This window comes from Urocampus carinirostris, chromosome 6 (genome assembly GCF_059441175.1).
Source record: "Urocampus carinirostris isolate Australia breed hairy pipefish chromosome 6, RoL_Ucar_1.0, whole genome shotgun sequence".
Classification (NCBI taxonomy): Eukaryota; Metazoa; Chordata; class Actinopteri; order Syngnathiformes; family Syngnathidae; genus Urocampus; species Urocampus carinirostris.
In genome coordinates this window covers 32,882,389-32,897,878 of record NC_142354.1, presented here as the reverse complement: position 1 = coordinate 32,897,878, position 15,490 = coordinate 32,882,389, and the positions used below count along the sequence as shown (strand labels likewise).

The window sequence follows — 15,490 nt, the reverse complement described above, 5'->3', positions numbered from 1 at the left end:
AGAATTAGCTTTTGTCAAGAGAGCGTGTTTGGCAGTTTTTTCAATTTTGTCTGAAAATATATGATGCGGCTCTGTCAATTTCTTTTTAAAACATTTTTTGCTTTTATGGCTCTTTAGGTCAAAAATGTTCCCGACCCCTGGTCTATAGTCTGTGGTCCACGCAGCCCTTTGAAATTCCTTGTGATTAAACAACTATGACTTGGTGACATATTCAGTGACTTGTTTTCGTAATCTTACCTGAAAGGGAGGACTTATTCTTTTAAAACTCTGCCTGGTGCACAACATTTGAAGATTGTGGTGCTTTTGATTCAGTCATCCTATCCAAAGGCCACTTTTTTCATTTTAATTCATTTGTAGTTCGACTTTATAAATGGACTGATCCAAACAAAAGGATGTAAGTCATCTGAATCAGTGTAACATGAGTCCCAAACATCCTAGGGCGCAAATCTTTATCCTACTTGGCAGAGGACGGTTTTTACTGCCATTGATTTGTCACCACGACTGTAATTGCTCCATAAACCTTTCTAAGCTCAGCGGATGCTCTAGAAACAAGCCGAGCATAAACTGCCAGTTGTAGCATAACGCTTCTATCCGTGACGAGTCAAGCATGCACTCGCAGCTTCAAACAAGTGGCGAAATAAGAAACCCACCAGGACACGCTTTTAAGCTGGAATAAATGTATGCATGTTGGCACACTGCCTCTGGGATGCATAGGTTGCCGAGCAACAGTCTGGTGTTCTAGAAAAACTGCTTTAAAATTACGTGTGCTTCTTTATTTGTTACTGACGGTCACCTGACCGTAAGTAAATTGCAGATACTATGTTAAAATTCCTCTGAGTCTTCAATTACTTTACACAGTGCATGAACCATGCAGTATTTAAAGCCACAGGAGAGACACAACTGCCGAAAAAACAGCAAAAAAATATGTACAATAATTTCTGTACGATAAGATGCACGTAAAAACTAAACACTTGCCAGAAATTTGAAAGAGCTCTTTACACTCCGTTGCGCCTTATCGATCGAAAAATACGGTGCATAAAATTGGAAATGCATAATTACAATGAAATGCGACTTCATACTGTAACTACTATGAAATATTCAATTAATTTTTGTTATGAAACCAGATTACATCATATTTATTAAGTTACAGTGGGACCTCGCTATTTCGCAGTTCCACGTTCGCGGGTCAGAGCTTCGCGGGTCTAAAAAATAATGATAAAATAAAATAATTAAAAAACAAAAAAAAAACATTTTTTTTAAGCAATTAAAAAAAAAAATCACATTTCGCGGGTGGTTTTGGTCCCCATTAACCGCGATAACTTTATTCCTAACGCCCCTGAAGATACTTTATTCATCCCCGTAAAGGAAATTCACACTTCCAGCAGTATCCTTTTGTTGTTTATTAGAATATTAACCGGATGGCCTCGGGTGCTGTGTTGTAGTTTAGCAACAGTGGAGTGGATGACATCACAATTTTTTTTTTTTTAAGCATTTTTAAAGGGGCGTCGCTACTTCGTGGTTCCACGTTCGCGGGTTCAGAGCTTCGCAGGTCTAAATAATAATAATAATAATAATAATAAAATAAAAGAATTAAAAAACAAAAACAAAAAAAAAACATTTTTTAAGCATTTTTGAAGGGGGGTTGCTACTTCGCAGATTTTCACTTTTCGCGGGTGGTTTTGGTCCCCATTAACCGCGATAACCGAGGGATTACTGTATTTAAAGTTTTCTGGTGTTTGGTTTGATGCAACGCTACCTCTTGCAGTAATTGTATTATCTTATCATATTATTGCAGTCCAAAAATATGGTACATAAAAAAGCAAATATATATGATATATGGGTATGGCGCCCGCCCCGAGACTGGGAGGTTGTGGTTCAAGCCTCGGCCGAGTCATACCTTACCCGTTGCCTCCCTGCTTGGCGTTCAGCATTAGGGGTTGGAATTGAGGGGTTTGGTCACCTAATGACTGAGCGAGGGGGCTGGGAATCCCCTCCTCTGAATCAATCTCCCAAAAAGAGTCAGAAATGACTCTAGCCACCTCCCACTAGGGGGATATGGCTGTGGTATATATATATATATATATATATATATATATATATATATATATAATATTAAACGAAAAATGCTTTCTAAAATCGAAAACTTTTTCTTTTCTAATTAAGAAGAACCTTTTGCTAATGAGTAAGTAAATAATTACACAATGTAATAAAATACTATTGTGGAAACAAATTCAAAATAAATGTATTTCATAATTCATTTAACAACTTTAAATAATTTGACGTATATTTAAAATAAAAAAATATATACATTAATTAATCAATCCATGAAATGAATCAACGAATTTAAATACCAAAATAGGTAAATAACATAAATGGAATAAAAATGCAGAAATTAACTGCAACAATAGATGTATTAAAGATTGTGAATGGGCATGAACTAATGAATTTTATTTCTCATCTCATCTCATCTCATCAGCTGCACCGCTTATCCTCAGTAGGGTCGCGGGGGTGCTGGAGCCCATCCCAGCAATCATCGGGCAGTGGGCAGGGGACACCCTGGACTGGTTGCCGGCCAATCGCAGGGCAATTTTATTTCTATTTCTACTATTTTATTCACCTATAGTTAAAGAAAAAAGAAGGAAAGAAAGAAACAAACAAACAAATAAACAGACAGACAGACAGACAGACAGACGACAGACAGACAGACTGAAGACAGACAGACAGACAGACACACAGACAGACACACAGACAGACGGACACACAGACACACAGATGAATAAATGCAAAGAAATGGAAAAGGATCAATAAATAAATAACAATGGTGTGTTTTTGCCAGTCCAAATGATCGGATTTGTTTGTTTCACAAAAACTTGGTATTTCAATTCGGATGTGTAGAATTAACCATCTAAAGCTTCAATTAATCATGTTTGGTTCTTTCTCACAGAAATAGATGAAGACCGTCTGCCCAACCAGCTGTACAAGGTAATTTCCAACTTGCTGACCATCTTGAATAAAATCCACTAGAAATTTTGTTACCCTTTAATAATTTGATCTATTTATTCACTTTCCAGGCTGCTTTGTTGAATTCGCCTCACCAGCGGCGAAAAGGACCGAAAGGTACACCCACTATGAAAGGTAATCAATGCATGCCACGCATTTTTACCTTTGTTTTGCATGTGCCTGCTTCTCCATGGTGATACATCCCATCTTCTTTCTCCATAGGTGAGAATTATTGACGAAAATATCCGCCGAGCAATTAAACTGTATTAAATTGAAATTGCTCAAGTAGAGACAGCTAAATGAGCTTATTGATATGTAAGATTCGACATGATCTTTACGGCTTTGAAAAAGTTATTAATGAGCCGTTTTATAAACTGCGGGCGTTTATGTTACTTTGGGCTAAACTGAGAAGAAATTAAAAAGATCTTTAGAGGCATTACGCTTAACTTAGGGATTTTCTGCATTGCCCCGAGTGCACAAGACCTAATTAAGTCGGAAATTAACGAGGGTGAGATGCATTGCTTTATTTAGTTGTCTTGCCAGGCAGTTTTAAAGGAATAAGTCATCCCTTTAATGGGATGAAGAGCAGTGTTGGGCGGTTACTGAAAAATAAAGTAATTAGTTACAGTTACTAGTTATTTTATTAAAAAATTAATAGCATTTTAAAAATAGCAAATTACTCTGAAGGTAACTATCTAGCGCAGTGAGGAATCACTTTAAAATATAGTTATTTGGGTTTAGAATCTAATTTGGTGGTAACCGAGTTGACCAGCGGGTGGTTCAAGAATCCCCACCAGAATGAGTCTTAAATATAGTCTCATTTTGACCTAAAGGCTACATAACTCAAAATATATTGTGGCTTCTTTGCCGTTCCTTAATATTAGCAATGATTGATCAATCCAAAGGAAAATATAGCCGGATAAATATTTTATTCTAACAAACTAAGATTTATTTACAAGGCAAGAAAATTGTGACACTCACGTCCGCTTCCACACATCATTAGTACCGATGTTAAGGAGGTTGGGGGGAAAGAAATTTTGTAGATATTGGAAGTACTCATCAATAATTTCCTTGTGTTATATTTGGTCCGAAGAAACACCATGTACGGAATGGGTACTACTTGGACCCTTTTCACGGTGTAGAGCTCATATTTTGCTACTCAAGCAAAGAGAAAGGGAAAAGGCACGGGCCGGTCCAGCTCCCTGGCCGCCCTGGCTTTGGCTTTCTTTGTCTCCAGTGATGTCAATGATCACCGAAGTGTCCTGTGACCTGTTGAAGTTCCTGTTGACGCTTTTAAAAATGAAGTTCACCAATTGATTGATTGATAATAGGCGAGTTCCATTCAGACACAAAACAAAATCACTCTCTAGCATGAATTATGACTGAATGCACAGGATAATAATTCATCTTTTGGTTATAAATTAACACTTTGGGAGTTCAAATCATTATTATATAGAGAGTTCGGTCACGTGCTTTAAATGAAGAAAATGTCTTTGTCCGTGTGCAGTTCAGGACGGTTTATGAATTCCAACACTCCCAGCAGACACCAAAAAAAGAAAAAGGGAAGGGAAAAGGTCTTATGTGATGCAAGTTTTTCAAAGTTGTCCCTGATTTTGACGTAGTTTGTAGCTGGTAAAGGTAAAAAGGGAAATGTTTTTGTAGCACAGGGTTTTCTCTACACTAGTAACAAATTACCTTAAATACTCACACTGAAGCTGAACCCCTAAAACTGCTTTAAAACAGGCCAATAATAAAATAAAGAGGGGAAAATGTGTACACCAATCTGTGGAAGCGATTAACCCTCCATATGTGCCTTGTGCAATCTTGAGAGCTTGCAAACAAACACCTAGCAAAGACACTACATATCCATAATAGCCTTTATCTTCAAAACACTTGAGAATTCCTCTTCTATTTTCTCAGTAATGTCCAAGACATTTTTTTTCCTATGGTGTATTGACAAAAGTAATTTTATAAATAAAAAGGCCAGAATTCAGCACTCTACCATAAATTCTGTGTTCATGTTTGCCCTATTGGTTTCATAGTTGATGTAGAAGACAGACTATTGGTATCACACAACCAAATATGCACGGATAAACTCATCTCCTGATTTCTGTATTTTATAGTTCTAAATACGGCTTATAGGTGAGAATATATGGTAGGAGGAATATCAGAATATCAGTAGGGATGAATTCACCTTCCTTGTAGCTTTCTTAATGTATTCAGTTGTATTTTGTAAATATAAACACGCCACCTCTTTGCAATATTGAAATCAGTGTTGTGTTAATGGTGGTTAGAGGGTATTCAGTATAATTCTTCGTTAGTGAGGGAGAACCTGTCAAAGGGAAAAAGACATTTTGAGTTATGACTTCATTTCAAAAAATACCAAGGAAAGTAACTGTATTCCAGGAATGCGTTACTTTGAAACGGATTACTCCCCACACTGAGGAAGAGTAAACGCATCAACCCTCACTCATAATGAATAAATTGAAGACATCTTTTAACATTTTTTGAACGTGTTGTGTGTCTCATCACCTCTCTGCGTCAACTTTATCCGCTCTCCTCTCTTCCCTCCTTGAATATTCCGCCAGCATTCACTCAGCTTCCTTTTCCTACCCCTCGTGTATTCCTTGATCCTTCTCCTTTGCCTTGTCGTAGAGTTGCAGTTCCTGGTGGAGCATCACCTCTATAGACAGCAGCATGGGGGCGGTGACGAGTGCTCATCCGAGAGTTGCCTGTCGGACAGGCCAAGCCCGGATACGACGGCCCCGGGGGAGGAGCTACCGCTGGATGACGAGGTCACCGCTGAAGCCTTTGAGAAGCTGCGCTGTCAGATGGAAGGTGTGTCGGTTGGCCACATATTTATGCATTTTTGCAACCAGTGTGCACCAGCACTGTGCTGTGACAGCTTGTCAATGTCAAGAATGGAAGCAGAGTGCAAAAACCCCGCACTGTGCAGCAAACAGTGGCCTTGAATTTGGACAAGGTTCGGTACACAGGAAGTCAGGTAGCGAGACAATTATTGTTGTCCAAGATGCATGCAAGGTGTCAGTGTTCTTGTAAGTCGAAAAAGTAAGTGGCACATTTCAAGCATTTGTCAGGTGGTGCTTGTGACATAAAAGGGAACACAACAATCTAGCAAAGAGCCCAGAAGACAGAGTCTTTAAATAATGACAAGGGAGAGTTGTGATTGGAAGGAAATCATGAACGTAGTTGTGAGGAGAGAAAAAATGAACCTGCAAGTGAGTGACAAGGTAAGTTGAGGTCGAGAGAGATAGAAAGGAGGAGAGAGCCACAAAGGAGAGAGAGTACTAGAGAAGGATCCTGAGTTCAGCACTTAGTTAGAACCCCGGGTAAAAATGGACCCGCTAACAGTTTGTGGTGCCGATTCCTAACACAACCAAGGGTTGAAAAAACAATTGAAATACCCCTTGAGATTCCATCAAATAGCCCTATGGCTATAGACAAATATGCTTCTATGAATCTTGGAGCATCGGATTCACACTCACAAACTTGAATTATGTGACAAAAGTGGACATCTATGATCAATTCACAAAGGTACAATTATAAAAAGTCCTCCCAAGAAGAGACTCATTAGTAACTAAGTGCCAATGCTACACAAAAACATAAATGGGGGATACTGTTAAAAATTAAGGCCAAATCCATAATATATTACAGAAAAGGCTAACAGAATACCCCCAAAATACCTCTCAAAGCTACAAATATTGTTGAAGTATTCTTTCTTGTATTTTCTCCTGATTATTTGTGTTGGCATCTCTTGCCTCCATATGGACCTTGTGTCCTTGCTTTAGTGACTTAAGTGTGCACGTAAGTGATCTATATGAGGGCCCCATAATTCAATTTAATGACGGGTCACCAGATGGTCACACAGTGCAGCGCGTGCCCTGCGCCAGCGCACAATAATTGAATGCATCTTTCAAGCCAACAGATACCGTCTGCGCTGGCCTGTATCATGATACCGTCACCACCTGCTGTGTTATGTCATATGATATTATATGATTTTATATGTGTCACACAACCTGTTTCGATCCAAATTCAATTCATCCTGATGGACAATAACCGTAGGAATAAAAAAACATATATATATACGTTTTATGTTCACTGCAATGATATTAGATATAATTCTAATAGCAATTCTGATATGGCAGATTATCTAACCCATTTTATGTATTACATTTTTGGGGGGGAGAAACTTCTGCAGCTCACTCTTTAGGATGAGTTTTTTTCCACATCTTTATTTAAATTTGTGGTGTTGACTGACCAATTCAAAATTCCAAACTACGCTGCGTTTTCGTTTGCCTCCTTCATATTTAGCCTCAGGTAGGGGTGGGAGGATCCACCTGCCTGCTCTATCACCTTTTGTTGCTCTCTTCTCTGCCTGACAGGCAGGATGCACCGGTCCAGCCAGTGGTCAGAAAGGCTAAGATATTAAAAGTTTGCCTGTCAGTCAGTTGCTCAGGTTTAGGCTCCGAAGGTGCTGGGTAAGAGAGAAAGAGGGTGAGCCCTATCTTTAAAGGAAACCGCATTTTGTGAAATGGTTGGTAGAGCAGAAAACCAATCCTAGAATGATAGCATCTATTCAATCACTGTACTAAGTATCGATAATATTTGGATCGATCCGCCGACCCTTATTTGAAATACACTGGCTTAGAGTAAAATCTGGCTGGTGCAGAATCAAAATACTGTTATCACCTACATCGGTGGAACTCCACAATGACATATCCGTGTGTCCCCATTAATGAGCAGTGCCTTGTAAATATACCTATTATGACTAAAAGCAGTGAGACGTATATGCCAGCAGGCATCGATCGAGCTTATAATGTGAATTTAAAGAGTGCAAGCGCATCACTCAATTGCCATTGTCTTGCGTTTGCAGCAGCGTTCTCCAGGGAGAGTCTGTCTGAGGTGGCAGGTGTTGGATGCGAAGACCCGCCCTCAAAGGAGGACCAGGACCACTCAGACCCTTCATCCCAGCATAACAATGTACAAGCAGGTATGTAAATAAGAAAATAACACGAGATAATTTAGTCAAAAGGTTCTCCGAAGGGGCAAGATTACTGTTTTATCACATTATTATGCAAAGTGAGAGGCTTTGCTGCAGTTCAAATACTCATAAGAATGAGAGGCTGTAAATCATTCATTATCGCATGTAACATTATACTCTCACACATGCACAACTATGATCTTATATGGACAGTTATACCCATGTCCCAAACTCTTGTACTTCCTCATACATACTACCAGGGTAACTTGATTACTTTCAATTACTTTTGGATTACTCCAATACCAAATATGCTAATAAAAGACAAAAGAAACTAAATATGAATAAAATTATGACTCACAACACGTGGTAAGCTTTCTCTCCTGGCTTTGATCTCTTTGATCTCCGGCAAAACTAACATAAAATGCGACAGAAACAAAATGAAAATAAATCCAAACAGCTTGCCAACGTCATTTTTGCCATTCCATGTATTCCGTTACTCCCCAAGTCTGCACAAAATTTAGTAAGTTGTATATCCAACGTCTACATTAAAGTACTAGTTAGTCCGTTGTTTCTTTTTTACAATGTTTTCCTAATCTAAGCCTACTAGCATGAGCGTAAGAGTTTTCCATGAAGGTAATTAACCATCTATTTTATGTCTTCTTTGAGTCCATGTTCTAGTTTGTGCTTAATATCGATCCTGGCACCACAATGTTGTCCACACTACAGGTAAGACCGGGCCTAAAGTAATTGAAAGTAATCAAGTTAAAGTAACCCTACCCAACCCTGCATACTACTATACTCTCTCACACATACAACTATACTCCTAAACACACATCACTATGATTTCACACACATACATCGATAATGACAAAGGGAGTGAAGAAAAAAAAATCCTGTGCAAGTTTGAGAAGCGTCCTTCTTCGTGAGGTTCTGGAAGAAGGAGTCTGATGTGATATGTAAAAGCATGTGGGATTTTCGTCTCAGGCAGCCTCTCATACACAAAAGCTAGTGCACAAAACTTATTTCCTAATGCGAGTTTGTTGACCTGAATTCCACTTGTCAATCAATGCCGTTTCTGCGCGGAAGTAAAACTCATTTGAAAGTATTTGAATTTGCATGTCAGCGTCATGGCAACAATATCCATAGAAACTCTATTGTAGTTCCAACCCTGTGTCTTCACCATGGGAGAATGTGCTCGGAATATGAGAAGATTGTCTTATTTGGGATTTAATAAATTCAGATTTGATAACATAACTGAAAAAACATTAGCTTAGTTAGTTGCAGTCACCAGTTACTTCATTTAAAAAGGAATTAAGTTATCCTTAGGATTACCGACACCAAAAAGTAGGGCATTACTCCGAAAGTAACTTTGTAGTCACAAATTTATGAATATACTCACCACATAAAAAAATAAATTGAGGAATATGTCTTCACCAATCTGTGGAATCAGTGAACCCCTTATTTATTGGCTTTTCAATACAAACCCAAAAAAAAAAAAAAAAAAAAAAAAAAAAAACAGCTCGGTAGCCTGGATGGTAGGGCGCCCGCTCCGAGACTGGGAGGTCGCTGCCTACCGTTTGCTGCTGGTGACACACAACCAAATATGCGCGTATAAGCAGAACCCTTAATTCAAGTAGTTTATTCAATAGTTTTAAAATCATCTTAGATGCGAATAACTATAGGGGGAATATCTACATGAGGAGAAATTCAGCCCCCTCGTATGCTGTGCTTGAGACGGGGCCACCATAACTGTATTGGGTTGTATATTGAAAGTACCGGTATATATACCGGTTAACAAAATGCTAGAGGCATACTCAGGCTCGTTGTATGTGACAAAGTGTTTAGCAGTCAGAGGACACTGAATTTCCTATTCTGCATTTCAGTAGCTGATTAATGCAAAATATAGTAACGACAGTAGAGTTACAGTACTTCTTACAAAAAATGTAATGATTCCTACACTTTATTTTTGGGTTTCTTATTGGCCCTGAGAGAAAAAAATTAACATGTCAAAAGAATAAATATTTAAAATATTGCTATGATATCAACCAATACTCACTGTATAATGATACTACACCATTGCATTGTTGGCAAGACGTGATGACATCCCATTAAAGTAATATCTCATTAGGTTGATACTATTAAAGATCAAAAATCAAAGCGGCGCTGCCACGAGCGGTTGCCTTTTCCAGCAGCTGCCCTATTGTATTATTGTCTGCTATCTTCGGAGCTTTTTCTTCCCGTTTTGACAATTACACTATGGATTACTTCTATCCTATGGACATGGGTTTTAGCGCACAAAAATACGTGTATTCAAGGAATCAACTCCTTGCCCTGAAGAATTCTCGTGCCGGCGTGATGAGGGGGCTTATGGTGGAAGAAGAGCCGGCTTGCTAAGCGGCTAGCGGCGTTATAAGTCTTCGGTACCATCCGTAATCATGGTAAATGCGAACTCACGACCAAATAAGATCATCGAGTGCTGGTGGAAAACATCGAAGTGCACAGGGAGCGCAGTTGCTGTGTTTTGCGGAAACGTGGCTTACGTTTAGCATTCCGGATGCTAACGTGTAGCCACCCGGAGCTACCCGGAGCTATCCGGCTTCAACGCCGCTATACAGAAACTCGAAAGCCGGGGGGAATCGGAGAGGAGGCGGACTTGCGAGGTGGTGTATCCCTGGATTTTCACAAAGAAAAGATTTCCATCTGCCGCAGGGATGTCGAACTTTTGGACTAGCGTGACGTCATCCACTCCGCTACAAGCACCCCTAGGGCATCATGTTAATCTGTTAATAAACAACGGGGTAGACTGCTGGAAGTGTGAATTTCCCTATGGGGGATGAATAGAGTATCTATCTATCTATCTATCTATCTATCTATCTATCTATCTATCTATCTATCTATCTATCTATCTATCTATCTATCTATCTATCTATCTATCTATCTATCTATCTATCTATCTATCTATCTATCTATCTATCTATCTATCTATCTATCTATCTATTAACAAATACAGTATCATAATATCACAATATGTCTAGATGGTAACTATGGGTATTGTTGAATTACTCCCCAACAGTGTTTATATCATTTGTAAAGTATGATTAAATAGTGGTCCAAGTCGTGTTTAATGATAGTGTCATTCTTAATAATAATTAAAAAAGATTTTCGATTTTAGAATTTTTTATCCTGTCAAATCGAAAAATTCTTACATAGTCCATCATGTATTTTTTTTTGTATTGTGATATCATCTGTTGATATTTCATGTCAAGTTTTGAATCCATACATCTATATCAATCTGTATCCTTGGGACAAATAATTTGCACACTAAACTCACTTCTTGTATGGTCATGATATTTTATGGTATCATGGTATCACCATTTTAGTCATTGTTACACTCAGTTATGCACTAAGACAAATTCTTGTTCATGTGACTTTTCGTTCTTGCCCGTATTTTGCAGATGCAAAAGCGGTGATGCACGGTGCCAGTCAGCTGGCCAATGACAAGACGAAGACGTTGAGCCCAGGGACGGAAAAATAAATGTTGGAAAAGAAGCAAATGAAGAGAGTGAATGAGAGCGCTCGCGTGTACATCGCTAATAGTGCTCTTCTTACTCAGACAGCTGCACACAAAGACAAGAGATTGTGTGATTTTTGTCGATTTTGTGTGCGTGTGCAGACACACTCTCTGGCCACTTCAGGGCAGTCCTCCCGGGCCTCGTTTACCAGCCATTTAAACACCTAACACAACCATAACACTTACCCAGGGATCCCTAGGTTTTTCTTCTTTACAGGGACAATGTGTATTTTATGACCACTAGATGTCGTTGGTTGTGTATTGCAGTGTTAAAAGTCAGAAGGAAGAATACAAACTAGTCAATGTGACCAAAACACACCTTTTTAATTCTCACGTTTAGCGCAGCCTATATGAGGTTTTAGCTGCAAGATTTAATGAGGCTCATGTTACATATATCCATCCATACATTCATCCGTTATCTGCACCTCCTATCCTCAATAGGGTCACAGGGGTGCTGGAGCCCATCCTAACTATCTTCGGGCAGTGGGCAGGGGACACCCTGAACTGGTTGCCAGATAGTCGCAGGGCACACAGAGACAGACAACTAGTTCGTTCAATCATTCCTAGGGACAATTTGGAGCAGCCAATTAACCAGACATGCATTTTTTTGGAATGTGGGAGTAAACCGGAGTGCCGGAGGGAACCCACGCAAGCACAGGAAGTCTGGTAGCTGAATTTGAACCCATTAGCTCAGAACTGTAATGCGCACGTGCTAACCACTGCCCTGCCGTGCCGCCCATGTAACAATAGATGGCAATTTCTAGACATATGCATATTTCAAATGCAAGTTTAGATGATAGTTTAGTGTTTTTGCTTTATTTTCAAAACAATGTTGTTGTTTTTTGTCCCTTTGAAAGGACAGAGTGTATTATTTAGCGCCACCTAGTAGTAAACAAATATTCATGGAAAAATAAATAGATTAAACTGACAAGCAAAAGTACTTTTATGATGTAAATGTGCATTTAAAAAAAATACTTTTGTAAAATAGTAATACCATATTGCTGCTAGGGGTACCCCAAAAAACATCCAAAAACAGCATAAGACTGTGCAAAACAATGTGAAGAATAATGTTGTGTTTTGGTTACTTTGAGTTCCGGTAGGTTGCATTATGCTTTGTGGTTTTTAACACTCGTTTTCGGTTGCACTACACAATACAGCGACATCTGGTGGTCATTTAATGTACACTGTCCCCTTAATTCACCCCAGTTTCATTGTCTCGCTGGCTTACTATTCCTTAATGTGCCATGATGCCCGTGTTTGTTCCGAGGAAGCAATAAAACAAATCATAATTAAAAATATGAAGTCAAATAAAGTTGATTCACTCACCTTCAATGTCACTTGGCGACCATTTGCATGATACTCATTGCCATCGGACCCAGCAAATGAATCGAAATATATTGTAATACTTTTTCTATAATTCATTTTGATGCCACAAGATAGCGGCAAATCCCCTTTGTAGAAGGGAATCGGTCTCAAGAAATTAAGGTGATACTGTATAAATGTGCTGCGTATTAGCAAGCTTTTGTGAGAGATGAGCATTTATGGAGAGTTGTATATCCAACGTCTACATTAAAGTAATAGTTAGTCCTTTTTTTCTTTTTTACAATGTTTTCCTAATCTTAGCCTACTAGCATGAGCGTAAGAGTTTTCCATGAAGATAATTAACCATCTATTTTATGTCTTCTTTGAGTCCATGTTCAAGTTTGTGCTTGATATCGATCCTGGCACTACAATATTGTCCACACTACAGGTAATACCGGGCCTAAAAAATCCAGCCTGACCTGACCCAACCCACAGGTATAATTCAAGCCTGACCCAGCCCGAGTCTGACCAATTAACTTGATTTGGGGGACCAAGTTCGAAGCGAACACAAATTTTCAGATTTCATTCGTAAAAAGGGGTGTTTTCAACGATTTTTATGATGAGCATCAGCGTGCCGACAGGAGAAGGGGACGGAATCACGAGAGGTGAACAGAATCCATTGTGGATCCTCCACAAAGAAAAGAAACAAAGTACAATGACGGGTGGATAATTAGGGGGAAAAAAGCAAGCGAGAAAATCCCCAGCCTGGACCGAACCCGAACGTAATTATTGACATTTTAGGCCCCACCCAAATTTGCAGTCGAGCTCGTGTTGGGCTCAGGCTTAAGCTCGTACCTCTAGTCTACACCAATAAGACAACTTTGAGATGTACATCAGAGTGCTCAATACAGTAAATTCTTGCATTTCCTCAATAAAGTGTGTTTAGCTTGGGTTGTTAGTGGAAGATAGGAGAGTCTCCACCAAAATGTGTAAATGTGGAGGTATTAGCATTTGTTTCAAAATAAAGGTTATTTGTTAGCAGCTTATTTTCAATTTTTTTTAAAGAGTCGTATTATGAAATGAGTTAGAATTTTTGGGGAGAATGTAAGAAATTGTAAACATATGTCTTTTTATTTAATCTATGGTAGGCGTTGGTCTTTGTATTAATAGCAGGATGTCAGATTTAAAGGGATTTAGATGATAGAAGACAGGTACATGTTAAATGACATCACATTTTTTATTTGAGTTAATTTCATTAAATGTCTTTTTTGCATGGAACAATAGATTTTACTGTCTTATTTATATTCTAATACTATTTGTTGAAGCAAAGATACATTTTAAAATGCTCATTTTGACAATCTTTCCATATACCTCACATTTATTCAACACTACGTTTCAATATTTTAAAGAATATTACTTAAATATTGCAATTTTTTTCTTGCTTTCTGACGTGTATTTATAGTTTTTTCTGTGTTTGTCTTGGTAAATATAATTATTGAATTGGATCTATTTGTTTCAAGCTTACTTGAATTGATGACATATCAAAATGTGTTTGATATAATAAAAATGTTGAAAACGGCTCATATGTGCTGATTTATTGCAATGAGGAAGAGAAAGTGGAAGTCTTAGTAAGCATGCGCCACTGGCCATGCAGTTCAGTGAGGGTGAGACCCCTAAAAATAGGTCCAAAGTATTAATAATTCATTCAACTTTGAGCCGGAAGCACGAAAAGCATACATTTTTCATAAACATTGCGTCGTAGATAGAGGAGTTTTGTGGAAACTTCAGTTTTTGCGCACTCACTTCTGGGTTTTCCTGTTAGTGTTGTCATCATGGAAAATATATTTATAATTGTTCAGTGTTAAAGTTCTCTCTCATTTAACTTCACGCTTTTGGGATTTTCTATTCCAAATAGCTGAATTTTTGCATAACACAATTTGGATTATTATTATTAGGATTATGAATAATACAATTAGTATGTAACATATTACTCTGCTGAGTGTCTGCTAAAGTAGAGTGAGACATGCAATCCCCTTGCCTCATGGCAGAGGACGACACCGAGTCGGAGAGATTCTGATAAGTCAATATGTTTCATCACCCTCACTAGCCTAAATTTTTCGTTTTACTTCAGAAAACCAGGGCTGCAGGCTGGGTGGGTAGTTAACAGGCAGTCCCACGGAGCGGAGGCTCAGGGTTGAAGTCCAGCTAATGCAGCCTCCCCGAATGGAATTTGCATGTTCTCCCCATGCCTGCGTGGGTTTCCTCCGGGCACTCCGGTTTCCTCCCACATCCCAAAAACATGCATGTCAGGTTAATTGGCCGGTCCAAATTGTCCCTAGGTGTGAATGGTGTCTGTTCCTGTGTGCCCTGCGACTGGCTGGCAACCAGTTCAGGGGGTCCCCTGCCCAGGGTGTCCCGAAGATGGCTGGGATGGGCTCCAGCACCCCCGCGACCCTGCTGATGATAAGCGGTGCAGATAATGGATGGATGGACTTCAGAAAACCAGGGAGCTGTGATTGGACACAATATACAACAGAACCAGAACGCTGTGTAAAGTACTACAACAGCAAAATAAAAAATAAAAAATCTTAAATGTATAATTTATTATGATTATC

General features: G+C 38.9%; 1 protein-coding gene across 2 annotated transcripts in view; it reads left to right on the top strand.

Moving 5' to 3' along the window:
• Positions 1 to 14,455, top strand: part of LOC148364621 (protein phosphatase 1 regulatory subunit 1A-like) — a 39,982-nt gene extending 25,527 nt beyond the window's left edge. Inside the window, exons 3-7 of one of the 2 annotated variants that reach the window (XM_088338781.1) lie at positions 2,945 to 2,982; positions 3,072 to 3,135; positions 5,656 to 5,838; positions 7,898 to 8,011; positions 11,458 to 14,455. In XM_088338781.1, the coding sequence (XP_088194907.1) occupies positions 2,945 to 2,982; positions 3,072 to 3,135; positions 5,656 to 5,838; positions 7,898 to 8,011; positions 11,458 to 11,537 (479 nt within the window). In that variant the 3' untranslated portion in view covers positions 11,538 to 14,455. Of the gene's footprint in view, positions 1 to 2,944; positions 2,983 to 3,071; positions 3,136 to 5,655; positions 5,839 to 7,894; positions 8,012 to 11,457 lie in introns of both variants that reach the window. The other variant, XM_088338780.1, reaches the window with a different exon arrangement.
• The last annotated feature ends 1,035 nt before the right edge of the window (positions 14,456 to 15,490 follow it).